The 22280-nt window shown below is 44.6% G+C and overlaps 1 protein-coding gene across 1 annotated transcript in view; it reads right to left on the bottom strand.

Moving 5' to 3' along the window:
* LOC142006793 (interleukin-1 receptor-like 2) overlaps positions 1-21792 on the bottom strand; it is a 32517-nt gene extending 10725 nt beyond the window's left edge. The window contains exons 1-8 of the mRNA XM_074983268.1: positions 21732-21792; positions 19157-19412; positions 18372-18558; positions 17208-17370; positions 11761-11826; positions 8910-9033; positions 1810-1946; positions 1021-1164 (exon numbers count right to left, since the gene is read on the bottom strand). Of these exons, the coding sequence (XP_074839369.1) occupies positions 1021-1164; positions 1810-1946; positions 8910-9033; positions 11761-11826; positions 17208-17370; positions 18372-18558; positions 19157-19412; positions 21732-21792 (1138 nt within the window). The remainder of the gene's footprint in view (positions 1-1020; positions 1165-1809; positions 1947-8909; positions 9034-11760; positions 11827-17207; positions 17371-18371; positions 18559-19156; positions 19413-21731) is intronic.
* Positions 21793-22280: the final 488 nt, after the last annotated feature.

Consider the following 22280-nt stretch of genomic DNA (forward strand, 5'->3'; position numbering starts at 1 on the left):
GACACCAAGGTCAGCATTAGACTCACTGAGGCCCAGGGAAGAAAGCCAAAGCCTGAGCCCTGCCATGCGGGGCTGAAGCCAAAGGCTAAATTTTAAGTGTGATGAAACTTGGGCAAGACAACTCAGACTCCTGAAAGGGGTTCCCTGGTCTGGAAAACCACCCTGATTTCTGTTTTATCACTGAGCAAATTCAGTCTCTGTTCTCAGTGCACTGAAGTCCAGCTGCTCAAATGGCAGATTTCCTTTTGAACTGATGCACGCTTTACACTTGCAAGACCCATACTTTTTTCCTCCTTCAATGAACTGTAAGGTCACAACTTACAAAGACAAAATTATAAAGCCATCCATCTAGCACACTTTCTTTCATGTCTTGCAGCAGTGCCATAGCAGTATCCACAAAAGTACTGCGTTGTCCTGTTCGGAGCCCCTCCTTCTCTGCTACGATACTTTCACTGGACAATGATTAGAACAATAGTGCCCTCTAACCACCGCTTACTATGCTAACCAGTATCATTCCATTGGTTCCATTGGTCCCCTTGACTGTCTATCATACCCACCTGTTGTCTACAGACTCTTAAATTGTAGGACAGAGATAATCATTATTTTGCTATATGTTTGTACAGAGCCTATTACAAGAGGCTGCTGGGCTTCTAGGTTGTACCTGAATAAAACTGACACCACTAAAAGGACCATACTTGTACTTTGGCATCTAAAAGAGAACATTTGCCCTTAGAATTGAGTGGACATTAAATACATTGTAGAAGATTTGTCTGTAAAAAAAGGATACTGAGTAGAAGCCATTTTAAAAATCTGGCACTCCAGCTAGTCATCATCTGTCTTGCAAACATAAAACAACAGACAGAAATTCCAAACAAGCTTGCTCATTCAGCGTTATTTCCTGCATCTGGTCCCCCTTACAAAGACTGCACAAAATAAATGTAACTTCTTATTTCTCTTGAGAATTTTAATGACTTCTGGGATTGTATGCCATGTACATTAGCTATGGGGCTGTACACTTACCTTCTATACTTAGAAAAGGATGACAGGATTTTCGATACCAAAGCACAATGTCAATCTTGAAAAACTTGTTGATTAATACGGCAACAACTATTACAAACACTGAGGCAAGGAGTCCACCAATCAAGTATCCTTGAAAATTCTGAACTGCAAAGGAAAAATGTTCAATATATTGGTCAAGATAGGAACATTCAAACAAAATTGTGCAGAATTTGACAGCTCTGTGTGAATTATTCATAACAAAAAACCTGACATCTTGCTCCTCTTTCTCCCTGCATGAATTGCCTGCATGATTTTCCTGAATGTATTCATTATTCCAAATGATTTGACAAATAATTGCTGATCAATAATTGCAGCAAAGAATTCTATGTTTCCAACTTGTTTGTAAGCAGTTAATTGAAAATATTCAATACTTGAAACGTATTCTGTCTTGACTGGACGCATGGGAACCGAACACATTTTAGATCTCTGGCTGGAGAAGCGCAACTCTCAGAATTAGATTTCTGGTGCAGATTCAGAATGTTTTTCCATACGTATTCTATATCGCCTGCCTTAATGCTGCTGTTTTGGTGACTAAGCCTATCAGTAAATCTACTGTAACTCCTTTGACCTCAATGAAGTTACTCCATCCAGATTTATAGGGATTTATAGGGATAGCCTCTTTTCTGATAATTATCCCAAATTTTCATGACTTTAGTCTATCCCTTTTCAAAGTGTTCACGTCATCCCCTTTTTAAATTAACTCCCAACTACGAGAGCAGTTCAGAACATTAGTAAGACTGAATGCCTGACCTGGCCGTCGTAATGCAATGTAGGCTGCAACTTCACCAGCACGACACACAAACTGAAGTCCATAATCCTCTTGCTTTACTTCTGTGATGTTGAGCCTCACTCTAGAGAATAAGTACCCATCGGGGAAAGAATCTTCTCTGCTCAAAAAGGTAATGAATAATTAAAATAATGAAAGCTACACTACGCCGGTTTCTTCGTTTGAAAACAAAACAGGACAAGGGTTATGTTTTAAGCTTCAGAAATGTCTGAAATGTGCCTGAATCTTTTCAAAACATCCAGACAGATATCTGGAGTCTATGATTGCAAATGATTTGAATTACTGGGGCACCTCAGTCAAGAACATGGCCTCATGTGTAGACACATAGGGTGATAGCACCAGGAGCTCTCAACCCAAACAGACTAGATTAACATAAATGAAAGACTCTTATTCATGCTATTGTTGCGCAGAGACAGAGGACATGAGGTAATTCCATATGTAGATAGTGCTCCCAATTCTCATGTTTCAAACCATCAATGTGTCAGTAGAGCATATTACAGTTTGAAGTAATGGCCAACTTGGACTTGTCAACAACAAACCACACCAAATCAACCTAATGTCCTTCATTGACAGGGTTACTGACAAAGTGGATAAGGGGAAGCAGTAGATGGAATCAAATATGAGCCAACAATGTGCTGCAATTGCAAAAAAAAGACTAATACAGTAATCCTCCAGTATGCACGATTTCGATTTGGGCTTAACTTGCATTAACGCCAGTTAAGTACAAATCGAAAGCACTCCACCTCCCAGCTCCCCCAGCTGGGTGAAGCAGGGGAGAAGCCAGATGGGCATAAGCTACACCACAGCAGCTGTCTGCCAGCCATGCTCCCGCAGCTGGCGGAACCCGGCTGGTAAACAGCCTCTGTCGCTCAGCTTCTCCCCAGCTTCCCCAAGCTTGGGGAAACTGGGGACAAGCTGCGCCTGGCTCCCACAAGCCCAGAGGAGCCAGGAACCAGGCTATCACCTAGTTTCCAGCTCTCCCCCCACCCGACCCCCCAGTTTATGTGAAATTCAAGTTATGCAAGGGTGCGCAGGAATGCAACCCTTGCATAACGTGGGGGGGTACTGTATTCCAGGGTGCAACAACACGAGAGTTGTGTGTAAGTTGCGTTCCATACTACTTGACAACAGTGAGGCCTCAGCTGGAGCTGTGTGTCCAGCTTTGGGAGCCACACTTTAAGAAATATATAGACAATTCATAGGAAGTTCAAAAAAGATCAACAAAAGATTTAGAAAATATGACCAATGAAGAAGGATTAAAGAAAGCCACCAGCCTATGTTTAGTCTTTAGAAGACTGAGGTGGACTGGTTAGTAGTCTTCAAACACAGCAAGGACTGTTACAAAGGGGACAATGATCAGTTGTGTCCCTTGATCACTGAAGCTACAATAAGTAGTAATTGGCTTAATCTGCAGCACAGGAGACTTAGGTGAGATATTAGGAAAACCTTCTCATGTTATTTGGCATTTTTGGAAAGCCTCAGCTCATGTAACTGAATAATTTCTTAAGAATCTCAGTCTTCATTTATAAAGAAAAATATTCTAACTCTCATAGTTGAATAGAAAAAGATTTAAAATGTAACTCAATTGCACCCCAAAAAGCTCAGATACCAAAAGCCCAATAGAAAAATAAAAATAAAATCTATTTCTATAATAAATGATTTTTTAGGTTTTGCTGCTTTGGGGACCTAACCCATGACCTCTGAACTCTCAGGTTTGGTAAAACTGCTAAAGGCTGAACCTCTCTAGTGCAGCATCCTCAGGACCTGACTGTTGCCAAACCAGAGAATTTGCCAGACCATGGGAGGTCAATATCGTCTAGCACATTACCAACACTCCCACTGCTTACTGGGCTCTGAGAAGATGTTGAAGGGTAAATTACAGCTAAATACTGGTGGCTGTAAAACTTTATGAGACAGCGGAAAGTTGAGCCGTAGTAGTAGGCATCCTTCAGTCTGCATAGACTATGGATCGCACCCTTTATAGTTTCAACTGAGGACTTCATTTACAGCGTCTACTGTGACTATGAAGACCCACACGAGAGTGACAGTCCTTGCTGCATCTCTTGCAGATGTGGTGGGTGTCTGGCAAGTCCTTAGTGTGCTTTCTGTGCGCTTGCTTCTCTGCTAGCTGTCTGATCCTCATCTTGCCCTTCTGAAGGCCCTTGTGTAACCCCTGCCTCCATCTGCTGCGGTCGTCTGCTAGATCTTCCCAGTTGTCCAGCTCGATGTCTACCTCCCTGAGGTCTCTCTTGCAGACATCTTTGTAGCGCAACCGGGGGCATCCGGGAGGTCTTTTGCCAGAGGCTAGCTCACCATACAGGATGTCTTTTGGAATCCTTCCATCATTCATCCTGTGGACGTGGCCAAGCCAGCGGAGCCGACGCTGCCTGAGGAGGGTGTGCATGGTTGGGATTCCAGCTTGCTTGAGGATGGCGGTGTTGGTCACTTTGTCCTTCCATGATATTCCAAGGATGCGCCTGAGGCAGCGCAAGTGGAAAGCGTTCAGCCTCTTTTCCTGGCGGGCATGCAGGGTCTAAGTCTCGCTGTCATAAAGGAGGGTGCTGAGGATGCAGGCGCTGTAGACTTGCATTTTGGTGTGAGTGTACAGCTTGTTGTTATTCCACACTCTCTTGCTGAGTCTGGACAGAGTTGTGGCCGCTTTTCCGATCCTCCTATTTAGCTCAGTGTCCAACGACAGGGTGTCAGTGATGGTGGACCCGAGGTACACAAACTCGTGGACAACCGCTAACATATAGTTGTCAGTGCTGATTGATGGGGATTCAGCAACATCCTGACCGAGTACGTTTGTCTTCTTTAGGCTGATGGTACGCCCAAAGTCCTTGCACACTTTGGAGAACTGTTCCAGCAGTTTTTGAAGCTGGTCTTCTGTGTGAGACACTACAGCAGCATCGTCTGCGAACAGCATGTCCCTGATGAGGACTTCCCACACCTTAGACTTAGCTTTCAGCCTTGCAAGGTTAAACAGTTTCCCATCAGATCTTGTGTGCAGCAAGATGCCCTCTGTTGAAGATCCAAAGGCATGCTTCAGGAGGAGTGCGAAGAAGATCCCGAATAATGTAGGAGCAAGCACACATCCTTGTTTGACACCGCTCCTGATTCTGAAAGCATCCGATAATGCGCCATCATATTGGATGGTTCCTCTCATGTCTTCGTGGAATGACTGGATCATCTTCAGTAACCGTGGAGGACAGCCTATCTTGTGGAGCAGTTTGAACAGACCATCCCTGCTGACCAAGTCAAAGGCCTTGGTCAAGTCGATGAAGGCTATGTAAAGTGGCTTCCTCTGGTCCCTGCACTTCTCCTGCGGCTGCCTTAGAGAGAAGACCATGCCAACGGTAGACCTCTCTGCATGGAACCCGCACTGCGATTCGGGGTACACCCTCTCAGCAATCTTCTGGAGTCTGTCAAGGATGGCGCGAGCCAACAGTTTACCAGTGACGCTTAGAAGGGAGATTCCACGGTAGTTGTTGCAGTCGCTTCTGTCTCCTTTGTTCTTATACAACGTTACAATGTTAGCATTGCGCATATCCTGTGGAACCTCACCCTCTTTCCAGCACAGGCACAGTAGCTCATGTAGGGGTTCCAGGAGTGTGTCCGCGGCACACTTGATTACCTCTGGTGGTATACCATCCTGGCCAGGGGCCTTTCCTGCTGCAATGCTGTCGATGGCTCTCTTCAGTTCATCCACAGTCGGTTCTTGATCCAGTTCGTCCATTACTGGTAGGAGCTCGACGGCATCGAGGGCTGCATCAACCACAACGTTCTCATGTGAGTACAGCTCGGAGTAGTGCTCAACCCAGCGCTCCATGTGTTTGGCTTTGTCAGTGATGACTTCACCAGATTTGGATTTCAGAGGTGCCATCTTGTTCTGGGTGGGTCCTAATGCCTTCTTCATACCCTTGTACATTCCTCTGAGATTACCAAAGTCAGCACAGGTCTGGATGCTGCTGCATAGCTGGAGCCAGTGGTTGTTGGCACAGCGCCTGGCTGTCTGCTGTACTGTTTCTTCTGGCCGCTCTAAGTGCTTGCTGGGTACTCTGGCTAGGTGAGTGTTTGTACTCCAGGAGTGCAGCGCGCTTCTTTTTAATGACTGGAATCATCTCATCGGAGTTAGCTTCGAACCAGTCGTTCGTGTTTCTAGCTCTTCTTCCAAACACTGACAAGGTCGTGTTGTAAACTGTATCCCTCAGATGTTGCCATTTGGATGTCACATCGGTGCCCCCAGGGCCGCTGTGCAGATTTTCCTGGAGGGTCTCTCTGTACTTTTCAGCTTTCTCCGAGTTTGCCGTCTTTCTGGCATCAATGCGGGGCCTTCCAGCAGGTTTAGAGCAGTACAGCTTCTTGGGTCTCAGCTAGAGCTTGGAGCAAACTAGCGAGTGATCTGTATCACAGTCAGCACTATGATACCTGCGTGTCAGAAGGACGTTTTTGAGGTTATTACGCCTAGTGATGACCATGTCTAGTTGATGCCAGTGCTTCGAGCGTGGGTGTCTCCACGACACTCTGTGCTGTGGCTTCGTTTGGAAGAATGTGTTTGTGATGCACAGATTGTGGTACGTGCACAGTTCAAGGAGACGCTGTCCATTGTCATTCATTTTTCCCACACCGAAGTGTCCTAAGCAGGAAGGCCATGAGGCCCAATCAGCTCCAGCTCTTGCATTGAAGTCACCCAAGATGTGCAGTTGTTCATGAGCAGGTATTTGCGCTACAGCAGCACTAAGCACGTCATAGAACTTGTCTTTTACTTCTGGTGTGGCGTACAGGGTTGGAGCATAAGCACTGATCAGGTGGATGGGACTGGCGCAAGTTTGAAGCGTGATCCAAAGAAGTCTTTCTGATCCACCCATGACTAATTCCACCATTTGTAGAAGGGTGTTTCTGACAGCAAAGCCAACACCATGCTCTCTGGGTTCTTCTTGGGCTTTACCCTGCCAGAAAAAGATGTAGTCCTTTTCCTTTAGAGATCCTGAATCTGCGAGCCGCGTCTCTTGCAGTGCAGCGATATCAACTCGGAGCCTCTTCAGTTCCTTGTTGATGACAGTGGTCTTTCGGGTGTCACTGATGGCCTGAGGATCTTCAGTCAAGCCAGCCAGCATGGTCCGCACATTCCAGCAAGCAAGCTTAAATTGTTGATGTTTCTCATTTCTTGTTGATTTTCTTACTGGTTTGCCTGGTGCCCAAATTTCAGTCACTTGTCAGGTTCGGGAACCTTAAGCCTCACGCACCCAGCGAGGCAGGTGAACTGTGGCGGGACAGTACCCTATTGGCTGGGGGCTGCCCAGCTTGAGGCGGGCGGTGACTGTCCAGTGAGATGCGAGGATCTCTCCCACCGTCGAAGGCAACCCCTGGCGCTTGTTCTCTACGCCATTGAGCAAGAGCTTATAACCAGTATCTGTTGCCTCCCGTGTTGACGCAATGCTGTTCAGCGATGCTGGAGTACCTCTCTGGGCGCGAGCCTGGGCACTTATTATGGAGACTCTGGGCTGCCCAGACACCAGTGTCCCCCTCTCGGCTTTAATGATATAGTCCAAAGGAGAGGATCACCTCCACATCTGGTACCAGCTCAGCTGCAGGAGTTGCCAGGACAGTGCCAGAAGTTGACACCGAACCGCCTTCGGACTCCACTCTGGATTTTCTGTCAGGGTTTACTCCCTTAGCCTTTCTCCTTCCCAGGAGAACCCACAAGGCAGTGGGGTGTGGAGAATGTGGTTAAGGAGCCCACTACTTCATACCTCCATGTCGCCAGGAGTCACCATAGCTCCCTGTGGAGCAATGACCTCATATCCCCGGGACCCTCCTCCCCACCTTTCGCCCCGCGCCCCCCCAGCTACCATCACCATAGGACCCTCCCGAACCCACTACCCCATCTGCTCCCATGTCTGCCCTCCTCACTGCACTGGCCCCTCTCCCCCCAGCTGCTCTCAGTGCCCCCAGGTCCACCTTCCCCCATCACTCTTCAGGCTCTTCTCTTCAGAGACTCCTTTTCCTGGTAGTGCTGCCTTGCAAGGCACAGGTGGAACACCATACCTGAAAAGGACAACAAACACGGGGCTCCTCCCTCGGCGAACTCCCAGAGGCAAACTCCCTTCCCTGTTATCTGCTGCCCCTGTTTGCTGCTCACAGAGTTCGCTGAAAGCTCCCTTCTTATAGAGAGAGCTGCTAGCTGGTGAGGCCTGGCTCAAAGCCTTGCCTCCAGTCTAATCAGCCTTTGAAGGCTCATCTGGCAGGGAACTCCCCCAATTCACACCTTGCAAACTGCTCCTCTTTGCACAACACGAGCTCAGGCACACAGGCAGCTGATCAAACTGCCCTTCTCTGCAAAGTAACATAGCTGCACAGACAGACATTCACCCACCAGCTCACCACATAGCCCCCCATATCGCACACTCACCCAAGCTCCTCTAGGACGCTTTGCCCAGAGGCAAACTTCCTTCCTTGTTAGCTGCTGCTCACAGAGTTCGCTGAAAGCTCCCTTCTTATAGAGACTGCTGCTAGCTTGTGAGGCCTGGCTCAAAGTTGAGCACACCCATGATAAGTGGACATCTGGCTAACTACAATCATGCCAGACCACAGATGTTGCCAGACCAGAGTGCCGGACTAGAGAGGTTCAACCTGTAGTAAATAGTCCATTTTCTCAAAAGCATATGAGGTTCCTATATGTAGCTGTTGGACAGACTTGCTTCAGTAGCTCATACGCTTAGTTTTCAGCAATATTCTTCTTTAGGGTAGGTTCCGGGGGGTGGGGGGGGGGCATTGGACCAATGCAGACCGGTGCTGCGTGGGGGTTATCATCCCCTGAGCAGTGTCATGCCCAGTGCACACATTTTTTTGTAAAGCAATATGTTCCAAATATCCGTGTTAGTTTTTCTGTTAGCATCTACTAAAGTTTAGCGGGATACTAGGTGTCCAAATTGGTCTCTAGAAACACGAAATCAGGATCCATCATGAAAAGCAAAGAGAGGCATTACAAACACAAAAGGTATTTTCATACTGTGCAGCCAGTGATCAACTGATATACATTTTAAAATGCAAATATACTTACTGTGCTCCCTCTTGGACTCTCCCCATAAACAAAAAATCAACTAAAGTATTATTGACTCTCCAGGATATACCAACTGAATTATCTTTAGAACTTGATACATTGCAGTCCACGACAACATTAGACCCTGAAAAATAGCATTAGAAAATGGCCATCGGCATGAGAGCCCCTAAGATTTGGGAAAGGGAAATAAATCCTTCCAAGCCCCATTACTTAGTACGCATTTAAGAACATAACAATTGTGACAGAGCAGTACCTCCATATGGGCTTGAGCCGAAGGCCACTGAAGTCAATGTATTAGCTCTACAATTACCACGGTTAGCCACGTGAGGCTTGGAGCGACCAAAGGAACCATAACTCATTTAATGAACAGATTTAATGAGCCATTCGCATTTTCTGTGTAACACCCGTGTGTACTTAGATATACATTCGTAGATTATGGAGACTCAAGAAATACACATGAAAGAGCTGTACCTCTGTATAGGCTTGATGCAAATGCCACTGAAATCAATGGGATTCTTTTCACTGATTTCAATGGGCTTTGGCTCAGGCCTTCAATGACACAGAATTTCTTTTCAGAGTAATGGGTTAATCCACTCCAGATCACTGATCTGGAGCAGGAAGACATTCTTATGAAAAACATTGAAAATACTCTCTCAAGGGAAGAAAAAACTGTCACTAGAGTGGCTTGCCTCTGACAGAAAGTTCTTGTTCTGAGGATCTTCTTTGCCAGGAGGTCTAAATCCAGATCACAGCCTTAATCTTACAGCTGTTGTTTAAATCTGCCTTAAGCCACAGTCCTCGATCCCTCCACTTCTGCATGTGCTTCAGTCCTTTTACATCCTGTTTTGAAAACCTGTCAGTTGGGAAGCCCAAAATCTTTTTTCTAACCCTTCCTATCTGCTTTTGGCCATTGAGTCCAGCCCCCTGCACTTGCAGCAAGAACTACAACCATCCTGGACAGATTTTTATTGAAATCTATTTGCTCCATACTACTAAACAGCCCCCTTGGGGACTGAACTCAGGGCCTTGGGTTCAGCAGGCAAATGCTCTAACCACTTTGTTCCCCCTTTCCTGCACTTATAAAAAGCAAATCACTTATACAACCAAGATTCCACCTAGAAAAAGGGACATTTGCTTCACACGGCAGGGAATGAGGGAAATGAAACGTAGGAAGATAACGTCAGATACCCACAGCCACTTGTGGGGCATTTTTTTCCCCATGCTGCACCAGTGAAAATACCCAGAATGCTACGGGGCTCAGTGAATTGTAGCATAGGCTTACACAATACTCTGCTGCAACAGTCGACGTTTGACGACTTGTGTGTGGCAACAATACGTCAAATTAATGAGGAGCCTCAGGAAGGTGAGGATGCTCAAATTTGAATTTATAAAACCCAGTGTTAAAAAAATGATTTTAATTAAGTTGATTTTAGCTTGTAATGTAGATGTAGTCTAAGTACTTAAAAGGGTGTTACAAGAAGGAGGGCAAAAAACTGTTCTCCTTAGCCTCTGGAGAGAGGACAAGAAGTAATGGGTTTAAACTGCAGCAAGGGAGGGTTAGGGTTGCACGCTAGGAAAAATTTCCTAACTGTCAGGGTGGTTAAGTCCTGGAATAAATTGCCTAGGGTGGTTGTAGAATCTCCTTCATTGGAGATATTTAAGAACAGGTTAGATAAATATCTAACGGAGATAATCATAGATGGTGCTTGGTCCTGCCATTAGGGCAGGGGACTGGACCTGATGACCTCTTGAGGTCCCTTGCAGTTCTAGCATTCGATGATTCTGAGATTTCCTGTGACAGCAAGTTCTACAATCTAATTACATGTTGCTCCAAAAGCACTTAAGTTTCAAATATGCCACTCTTCTACTTCAATTGAAGGACTTCTCTTTGTGTTAGGAGATCAGGAGGACTGAAGCTCCTCCCTTTGATATAATATATTATTATATATATACTTTTATCTATCTTAGGGTGTTATACCACTCCACAATCATGGCATCTGAGCATCATCCATATGAAACCAACAGCAGTAACACAGCCCCAAGCAGAGAATGCAGTCTCTGGTACTTTTCCTTTTTTGGAATCGAAGCTCTGCATGGAGCAGGGTGGAGTTTTATTTTTTTGTGGGAAGGATTTCTATCACGTCTCCTGCTATTCACTTCTCTTCTCAGATAAAGGATCCAAATCTATTCAATCTTGCTTCATAAAGAATTTTCCCCCTCCCTCACATCCCGTCCATAAGTGTTCTCACTGCCCTTGCCTAAACATCCCCTTTTATCCTCCTCAAGGCAGAGTACAACCCCAATTATTCAACCCAGGGGGTTGCTGCTGGGCTGGGAGAGTGGGGCAGTGGGGGATAAAACAAAATCTTGGATAATTGAGGGGTTTGATAATAGCTCCCCCAGTCCTGCAGCAGCTGGCCCCACAGCAACCAGTGGCCTGCCCTGTGGAAGCTGGGTCTGTGCAGCTGGCAGCTGCTCCCAATTAGTCAACATTTCTGGTTACCCAACCCTTCGTCAGTCCGGTTTACGTAGGATAATTGGGTTTTTACTGTATTTAGGTAGAGGATCAAAAGATACCCACTAGACCAGTTTGCAGCCGCTACTTCAGCCATGTAACAAACCCAGCCACAGCCTCAGCTTGGTTAGTAATCTCAACTAGATTGACAGGAGATAGATGAGGACCTGCCTCCTTTTTAAATAAGGATATAAATAGAGGTTCAATGAATTTTGGAAAAGTACAGGAAAAAGGTTCCCAAGCTAAAGTAGTCTGAGGACCATAGTAAAGAAGTTATGCCTTGACAATAAGACACAATATTCAGTTTTTATAATGGGCTATGAGCCAATTTCTTACCAAGTTCTACTTCAATTGTATTGTTATTTGGATAAAGAATTTCAGTCTTCCTCTTTGGTGGGATCACTAAAAAACATGTAGAAATACGAAATTTTATCAAAATGATCAAAAGTAACAGCAAAGACATCTAGTACATCTTGTGCAACCCCATATAAGTCAAATTTCACATAACCCAGGGGAGCCAGGAAACTGACAAGCACAGCAGGACTGGTCAATTTACTGTTTCCTGTGTGCTCTGGACTACCCAATGCACACAGGAGAGGGGAAACTGACTAGCACTGCTGCACTGGTCAGTTCCCCAACTCCTGTCAGCGGTGGCAGCCAAGAGTCAGACTGCCACCCCTGACAGGAGCTGTGAAACCTATCAACTGTGAAACCGCTCCTGTCAGGGACAGCGAGAGTCAGGCTCTCGGCGGCTGCCAATGACCGGAGCAGGCAAACTAACCAGCGCAGGAGTGCTGGTCAGATTCCCCGCTCCTGTGAATGTCGGAGAGCTGGCACCTGGCTCCCAACTGCCAGCCACTCACAAGAGCTGAGAACCAGCAGCACTAGTCAGTTTCCCGGCTCCCCCTGAGATGCAGGCAGCTCGGACCTAGGTGCCAGCTACCTGCCGCTCAGAATCACGTTAACCCGAGATTCTCATAACTTGAGTGCATGTATCTCAGGGTTCTACTGTACAAGGAATACACAAGTATTGCCTGTACCTTTACTGTTCTTGTACCTCAGACTTTTTCATAAAGTATTTCTCTATATGTTTGTTTTGTGTTTGTATGTTCTTTTCTTTCTGAAGAACGTCCATAAAACAATAAAAAGATGAAGACAAGAACAAAAGGAAAGAGGTAAAACACAGTAACAGACAAAGTATTCCAAAATGTCGATAAAACTTCACTATCCCTCCTCCATCCCTATTTATAGTGACCAGGATAACAGTCCTCGACTTAAACCAGACAATTAAAAAAGAGATGAAATACATCAAGTTAAATACTAATGAACACCTTAACACTTGTAGAAAAACCAGAATAGGTTTCTTGTAAAATAGCTGTGTTTAATTTGTGATCAGTAACAGGATCAATCCAAACCTATGCAGCTAACAAAAGGAGGACTGGGTTGTGTCATGTCTTCTCCAGCTGCAGCTCCTCAAAACTACCTACAGCTGTGGCTCAGCCTTCCCAGCACCTCCTTCCAAGGCTGCCAAAGAATATAAGAATGGCCATCCTGGATCAGACCAATAGTCCATCCAAAGGCCTCCTATTCTTTCATCTGAGAGCTGAAGCCCTGCAAACCTGTCTAAAGCTGTTGCTCAGCATGTCCAAGAGCTTCCCTCTAAGGTTGCAGCCAAGGAAGGAAGCACTGGATCTGCATGCCACCTCTCCCTGTATTCTGCCCTGGGACAAGGGGATCAGACTTAGCAAATCCCATTACCTCCTTCCCTGGCTGCAACCCTGCAAACCCACCTGAAGCTGGGACTTTCCATGAAGCATGAGGATTCTGGGATGTGCTGAGCCCAGGCCTAGCCCCCAGTGCAAGGGCAGGAGGCAACCTGGAGAGCTCGGGGAAAGGGACTGTGCAGCCCTGCAGGCCCCTGATGCCCTTGCTTCCCGTGGAAAGCCCCAGCATTTTGGCAACAGCCCCAACACCCACTGCTGCTGTAAGGGAAGAGAGGTGCAACTGTGGTACCGAAGGGGAACTCATACCTGGAGCATATGGGGTGGAATGTATTAACTGTTTATTTCCTTGCTTTTTTGCAATTTGGGTTGGTGGGATACACAGTCTGGCAACCTTAAGTTAAAGCTAATGGTGTGTTGTCTGGGGAACTTTCCAGGCGTAAGTGCTTTTTAAAAAATCATGTACCAATACAGAGTTATACGGAGGAATAGCTTTCAGCAGGCATATGTTATATCCCTCTGCAGACAGGCCTACTATCTCTCACGTTCATCTTGTCCAAACCACCTTGAACCCCGCTTCCTGACCACCCACAGAGCTGCACTCCTCTTCTGATAGCCCTTTAGTGACCCCCTACTGCTCCACACCCAAAATGCTCTACGCACTTTCCCCTTCCCCCAATCCACTGCACACTCACACCAACATCCCTGCTCCTTACTGTGTTCTGCCACTTCCCTAGCACATTCAGGTTTCAAGCAGCCATCACTGACTTTCAGCACCCAGTGCTCTAATGGCTGCAGGTAGTCTGTTCTTGTACAGGAGACTTTGACTATGTCTACACTAGGCAAAGTAAGTCGACCACAGATACACAATTCAGCAATTGCATTGCTAGAATCTACCTATCTGCACTTGGCTTACGTGGCTGTCCCTACTACGCAAAGTCGACAGGAGAGTTTCTCCCGTCAACCTCCCTTACTCCTCACATCTCGTGACGAGTACAGGGGTGACTGTGGCTGCTTCTACGCTTGCCCCCTCCTGTCATCAGTGGCATGGGTAATGAAGCAATTTGAAGCAAGCTAATGAGACGCTAAAGAGCATATTCAGCACCTCATTAGCATAATGTCAGCCACACTAATTTCAAAGTGCAGACTTCAAATTGCAGCCTGACGGTGAAGATGGGGGCAGCTTCGAAATAAGCGCCCCACTTCCAACATTCCCTTACTCCAATCTAGTTCTGTGGGAGTCAGGGAATGTCAAACTGGGGCTCTTACTTCAACTCTGCCCTCATCTCCACTCTCAATCTGCAATTTGAAATTTGCACAGCTGCCATTATGCTAATGGAGTGCTGAATATGCACGAGTGCCCCATTAGCCTGCTTTGATTTACTCATAACTTGCTACCTCCAATGGGAGGGGGTGAGTGTAGAAACAGCCTGTGACCCCCTGAGAGGTCGATTTCACACGTCCCTACGAGACGCACAAAATTGAATCCTGGAAGATCGACCCTGAGTGGGTTGATCTTCTGGGCTAGTGTAGCATAACCTTCTATTGACTGGGAAAGAGCAGCAACTGACAGGTACAGTGGATGAGAAGTAGTCAAGTAACAGAATGAGTTACTTTTGTGGTTTTTTATTTAAATTAACATAAAAAGTAAGGCAATAGTTCTAAAAATGTAGAGGCAAATAAAAAAGGTGATTGTTATTTTTCAAGAAGCAGCAACAGCTTAAAATATTATTATTATAAAAACTTGTAAGTCCAGTGAAAACTTGAAGAATGTGGAAAAGGTTATGGATACAAAAATAGTTTTAAGAACAAGAATAAAGATGTGTTTATTTTTAAGGTGAGAAATAAAAACATATGTCAGCAAATTAAGAAAAGGAGATCATTAAAAAAAGTGAATCTAATTCATCTGGCTAGATCTTCATCCACTGTCCTAGCCATTTGTGCTGTTCTTAGGACCAGGGCAGCCCAGAAACTACCTGTGACGGAGCGTGGTCACAGAAGACCCCCTTGGGATGGTCCCTGGTGCACTGATCACACCACTGTCACCCATCTTCTGGCTATCTAAGGTTCTCCCACTCCTCTATCCTGCTGAGTCAGATCATCTGATCTACCCCAGCTAAGGAACAGTGTCGGAGTTACCACCTCCATGCAAAGCAATGAAGACACTGTTTAAACACAGCTCTAGTTGGAAGCAGTTCTAGGGCACAGCACCCAGGGAATCAACGCCCAGAAGGTATCAAAACTCCAGATAGATTTATTTCTCTCTGTGAAACGCATTTGCTCAGAAAGGGTTCATTAGGTAACCCCCATCTCTCTCAATGAATGGAAGATGTGCACAGTGAAATCTCTCCCCAGGTAATAATTTACACTGGGTTTGCTGATAAGCAAAAGAGCTTTTTATTAAGCAAAACAGTAGGAGTTAAGTGGTTATAGCTAAGAACATGCAGACCAAAATGGGTTACCAAATCAAATAAAAGAGGAAATGCACAATTAATTCTATTCCCCAAAAATCTAGTACTTGGGAGATCTTACCCTAAACAGTTGTATCAGGTGAAATCTTTTGGTCAGAAATGATCTTATTCTGATATGGGACTCCAGTAAAGTTCTCTGTTTTTCTTACGGTGTCTCACGAAATTTCCAAGGCAGGCTCAAGAAAAAGATGGAGCAGGCTGAAGACCAAATGATAGAGGAACCCCTAGGATCCTTTTATACCTTTCCCTTGTGGAGGGAATTCCATTTTTCCCTTTGTGTAACAAAATACCCCAGGATGGAGACTGTCACATGGGCAGGTCACCAGTCCAAGTACTTTTTAGGCAATCAGCAATTGCCTGTCTGCTAGATTGCTTGTTCACAGGCAAGTTCCTCCAATGTGGACTGAAGTCCCTTAAATTGTTTAAGTACTGCTATCCCCTGCCAAGACATATTCTCGCAATAGGGTAGTCATACCTCCTATTGAGGTTTCACAAAGAGCAACAAGTGGAATACCAACACTTATAAAACTTCAACTACAGAAATGATACATGTACAAAAATAGGATTTACAGATCCTGCTGGTTATAACATTAAAAATGACAGGCCAGAAGCCACCTTTTGTTCAAAGCATTTCTGAGTTCATATTTATATTCATAACCCATCTTCCATAAAGCAGTGAGGGGAGGGATCTGTCACACTGCCCTTAGAAAGCAACTAGAAATTGCTCTGGCATACATCTGTCAAAGCTAATTCTGCACCAGGCATTCCCACCTGACTTTGTGTGGACAGCACCTGGAAGGTGGGGCCAGAGCACATGATCAAGTGGTCCCTTGGGATGGTGCCTTTAGAGTCTGTGCCTCTCCTCAGCTGGGGATTATTTAGCCAGTCAAGCTGCACACTAGTCAGGCCACAGGATCTCATCACTGGCGCAGTCTTCCTCTTTCTCATTATTTCTTAATCCCAATTGCCACATCCTGTCTTGAAGTCAGGGCCTGTCTTTGCTGGGAGTATTTGTACTAGTGCAGCTGTACTGATGCAAGCCCTGAGTGTAGCTGCCCGGCACCAGTGAAAAACAGAGCTGGTGCTGGAAGGTCTGCATCAGTGCTGTGACCCCAGTACAAATACTCCCTGTTTCAAATTACACTTGTGAATGCATGTCTCATTTTACACCATGGAAGTGCATTCCCCTAGATTCTGTTCAGTGCACAGGACCTGCGCTGTTACACTGACCCACCCACCCCCAGTATAGAACAGGTCCTTGTACTGTAAACATAACCAGACAAGACCTGTGTTTAGTTGGGTGTCTGTACAACTCCGAGCACTACAGGACCCCAACTCCTGACTGAAATCTCGATTTATTATTACCATAATACAAACAGAAATAATATTAATCATGTTTTTAGTCTTCTGGCTCCCCTTGCTCTTTAAATGTAAGGGAATAAAAGAATTACTAACAAATGGTATCTTAGTGATCTGATTTAGCATTTCTTTGAATCCACACTAATCAGTTCATGTACTGGATCTTCCGGATTTGCAAAAAAATTAACATAGAAAATCTACAAAGGCACTCAGTAATAAAACCAACACTTACCTGTAACAGTTAAATTAATGTTTCGTGAAATGTTATATTCTTTCCCCATATATTTATAAGTCATTTTGCATAAGTAATGTCCTGAGTCATTTACATTCACACTGACTATCACGAGATCATCATTCTGAGTTAGAAATCTTTCATTTTCAGTCAGGCTACATTCCTAAATACAACAAAAAGCACTTTGCTAAATCACAGAGTGAGAAGAATACAGTCCTCAAAAACAACAAATTCAATTTCTTTTTTTTTTTTTTTTGCGATGGAATGTGGAAAGGCAACTGTACCAGTTAGGTTTAAGATGAATTTTATGTTAAAATTAAAATAACTCTGAGGTTGGGGTTTTTTTGTTTTTTGTTTTTGTTTTTGTCTTAATTTCCTCTCTATACACCAGAGCTTAAATAGCCTGTATTCAGCTTGTTTGCATTTAGGGCCTGATTCTGCACTGAGTTCTGCACAGGACTCAGTGCTGCAGCGTTCTCAGCATCCTCAACTCACACTGAAGACTGAATGTACATTAGGCTGCCCCTTTTAAGAACAAAATCACCCCACTGTGAAAAATACATATATGTTGGATTTTTTTTTAAGATTACACATTTTTGTTTGATATGGGGAAAGAGAGCGATGAAATTACCTTCCAAAGAGTAGGCCCCCTTGAGTATCATATGGTCAGCTAAAACAGATGCACTTATCAACACTTTAATAGTACAGGGTGGACCTCCCTGGCTCTGTACCCTCGGGGCCTGAGTTGTCCTAAACCAGGGGGTTTGCTTGACCAAGGACATTCTAGCTGGACCAAGGATGTTGCTGGACCAGAGAGTCCTGAGTTTCAGAGGTTCAACCTGCAATTTCAAGTCAAGCCTCTTCTCCTCTTTCTGAATCTCAGCTACTATGGACTTCTTTGCATTTCAGAACAAGTCAAACTTACAATTTAAATGGTGCTATTTGTAAACTGTTTGAATAGAATATAATTTTAATTTGAAAGAGCTCACACATTTTCAGCAGCAATCAAATTTTGTGTGTGATATATCCCATGTCACAGAAAAAAAGGTTGTATAATGTATTCTTTCCCCATTTCCAATCTCCATTATCAATTCTGAACAGCTGTTAGAACACAAAACAGTGGTTGAAAATGAAATATGGGACAGACTCCATGAGATCTTCTACCTTATACCACTGAATGGGAGAAGTACTCTTCTCATCTCTGAAAGAGTCCAGATGAGGACACACAATCTTGTCACCTGATGATGCTGGTATCTCTTGAGCATAGAGAAAATTCTCATTAAAACACGAACCAGCGGTATTTTTGAAAACTGTTAAATTGAAATACATTTTGTTGCAGCTTGTTAAATTCCTGTAATGAAAATAAAACAGCTGAATTACAGTTCTAATATTTTTCATGTTTATACTCTGCCTTTTCTTATCTGCTGCCCTTTGTCCTTGGCAAGTTCTAATGAACCTTTAACATCAGGCTGAAAAGTTGGGAACAGAAGCAAATCCATTGCTGTCTAGCACACTGACTACCAGAGGGTCCTGTAACAAGAGTTCCCTACCGCACTCTCATTTTCCCCTCCTTTACTCTCCTTGGCATCAAAAATGAGGGATAAGGGGCTGTCAACGAAGGGGGTTTTTGCTAACAGAACCCTGTCTATCCAGCTTGCTTTGTGGCAAAAGCAGCCTCTGCTGGGACAGCAATCATGTGAGATTATGCAAATGAGGAACACGATTTGTAAATTAGTGCCTCATTTGCACAGTGGAATATCCTCATTTGCCATGTAGATGTACTCTAAGTGTTTGTGAAGGGAAAACTACATGCTAACCCTGGTATTAAAATCAGAAAAATAATTCAGATATTTAAGACATATTTCACATCTACAGCAGTGTAGCTCTGGTAGAAAAACAAACAAACAAACAAGCAAAAAATAACAAAGCAAAGGAAAACACATTCTTACCATATGACACATTCATAGGATCCTGTGTCTTCTAAAGTTGCAGGGAGAAACCAAAGCAAGCTTTTCTGTTGATGTATTCTGGAATATTTCACTTCAGCAACAGGCATTTTGCTTCCATGTTTATACCAAGTCAAGCTGAAATTCATGTGCTGAGGAGCCCGTGTTTTATCTGACAAACAATCAATAGCAAGAGGCTCTCCTACTAGTACAGATACCAAATTTGGATGAGGCAGCACATCATGCACCACACATTCCTCTAAAAACCATGACAGAGACAAAATAAAAAATAAGATAAATACAGAACTATGGAGGCAAATTTGTCTATTTTGGATAGGTTTTCAATATTCTTTCTTGAATACTCTTGTGCGACAGGCAACTCCAGCAGCAACAAACTAACGGATATTCGATAATGCACAAAGAATTCTGTAGTGAAATTCTAATGAAGAAGTAATAGCAATGTGAAATCTGACTATTTTTGTGTAGGAATTAGGTTTATCATTAAAAATTGTCAGTTTCAACATCATGGCCAAAGTCCTGTTCAAATATTTTTATTTTGCCTATCTAGAATTCCTCACACTGAATTTAGGTTGCACATTTTGGCTACGTCTACACGTGAACGCTACAATCGAAATAGCTTATTGTAGTGACATCGAAATAGGCTATTTCGATGAATAACGTCTACACGTCCTCCAGGGCTGGCAACATCGACGTTCAACATCGACGTTGCGCAGCACCACAACGAAATAGGCGCTGTGAGGGAACATCTACACGCCACAGTAGCACACATCGAAATAAGGGTGCCAGGCACAGCTGCAGACAGGATCACAGGGAGGACTCAACAGCAAGCCGCTCCCTTAAAGGGCCCCTCCCAGACACAGCTGCACTAAACAACACAAGATCCACAGAGCCGACAACTGGTTGCAGACCCTGTGCATGCAGCATGGATCCCCAGCTGCAGCAGCAGCAGCCAGAAGCCCTGGGCTAAGGGCTGCTGCACACGGTGACCATAGAGCCCCGCAGGGGCTAGAGAGAGAGCGTCTCTCAACCCCTCAGCTGATGGCCGCCATGGAGGACCCCGCAATTTCGATGTTGCGGGACGCACAACGACTACACGGTCCCTACTTCGACGTTGAACGTCAAAGTAGGGCGCTTTTCCTATCCCCTCATGGGGTTAGCGGCTTCGACATCTCGCTGCTTAACGTCGATGTTAACATCGAAATAGCGCCCAACACGTGTAGCCATGACGGGCGCTATTTCGAAGTTAGTGCTGCTACTTCGAAGTAGTGTGCACGTGTAGACACGGCTTTTGTCTCCCTTCCCTTCCTGCCCTGAGTTGGAATTTCAAAAGCACTATAGCAACTTGCCTCTCACTCACTGAAGTTAACAGGAGCTTACCCTTAGCTTTGATGAGAATAATAGGAATGATAGGCTACCACAGAGTACTTTTGGTAAACCTTATTCTATGTTAGTTTGTACCAATACTGTCCAGTCTTCAACTGTTCCATAAGGCTGCATCTACACTATGAGATAAATTCGAATTTAATGCAGTTAACTCAGTATTACCACATGACAGTCTTTACTGTAAATACCATTAGCTCGATTTAGGGAGAACTAATATCAATATTACAATACCGTCACTACCTGACAGATATAGCGCCAAGCTTGAATTCAAAAGTTCGATTAAAGGTCAGTGTGGAAGCACCACATCTTAAATCAAATTTATTAGCCTCCAGAGGCATCCTGTATGTAACCCACAATGCCCCTCAGTGCTCCACTCTAACTTATCTTGTAGTGTAGACACAGCCTCAGACCACACAATAAATGACTAGTCTGTCCATCATCAACTCTCACCCTGAATTGTGCTGAACGGAAGATGAGTATGCCAGCTGTCAGAGAATGGCCATAGTGCTCCATCTGACTTTCTCTATCCTAACGCACAGAAGAACCCTGATCACAAAGTATTGGTGCAAAGGTCCTTTTACGTTCTCCAAACTGCACACTGGTGGTGGATGAGAGACAAGGAGAATTTTCTTGGGCTGTCATTTTCAGCTCCTTCTATTCTGTTTCCTGCTTGCATGAACTTTCTGCAGCTTTGCTGTGAACAACATAGAATCCATAGATATGTGGGGCCTTGAGACTGCAAAATAATTTGTCACCCTAAATCTGCCCAGATCTGGAATAAAAAGGTGCATACACTGCAGGATTATACATAGACACTGAAAGATTTACAAATACAGTTCTTCAGAATTCTCCACACTGAACATGTCAAATGTATGTTAAATCTGGGATCTTAGTTACTTTTTCCAGTGCCCATTTCAAAATTCCTAAGTGTGTAAGACATGCTTAGTACACTGGCAAACTTTGCACCAGAGCTACTTCAAACCACATGAAGAAAAGCCACAGTTTTATAATGAAAACACAGCTACAGCTACCCTAAAAACAGACCATGCTACTGCCACTACTTACAACATCTCGGTTCTTACATAGCCAATTTCAGGTATGTGAGGAATAACTTATTTTAGTATATGTAAAAGAGCCCATTTCAGAGGAGATAATTAAGCAAGTATCAACTTACTTGCCTTCACTGAAGAGAGAAACACGAGGCTTATGCTACAGGTAAACACAGCTGCCGCCATTACATTTTACTAGGGGAAAAAAGAAAGATTTAATATTGTTTTTCTCAATGCAGTTCAGCTCAGAACAAAAATTACAAAAATCCACACTATAATTTGTATGTTTAGAGATCTTTTTGAGCACAAGGATCTCAAAAGAAAAAAACGGTTACTCCCCTGGTAACTGTTGTTCTTCATGATGTGCTGCCCCTGTCCAGTCCAGACTCCCGCCCCACCCACACACTTCCCCTCTGCTGGATAGTCTGGCAAGAAGGAACTGAGAAGGGGGTGGGGTCAGCAGGGGTATTTATAGGCAACATCGCCGCCATCGCCGCAGGGGGTGTTACCGCTGACCCGGCGGTTACCGTTGAGGAAAAAACCTTCCCATGCCTGTGCATGCGGTACATGTTCACGTATATCGGAATGCACAGAAGCAATCGCTCAAGGAAGAACAGCCATTCTGGGTCAGACTAATAGTCCAGATAGTCCAGTCTCCACTGTTTTGGCAGTGG

Source organism: Carettochelys insculpta, chromosome 1, assembly GCF_033958435.1.
Source record: "Carettochelys insculpta isolate YL-2023 chromosome 1, ASM3395843v1, whole genome shotgun sequence".
Classification (NCBI taxonomy): domain Eukaryota; kingdom Metazoa; phylum Chordata; order Testudines; family Carettochelyidae; genus Carettochelys; species Carettochelys insculpta.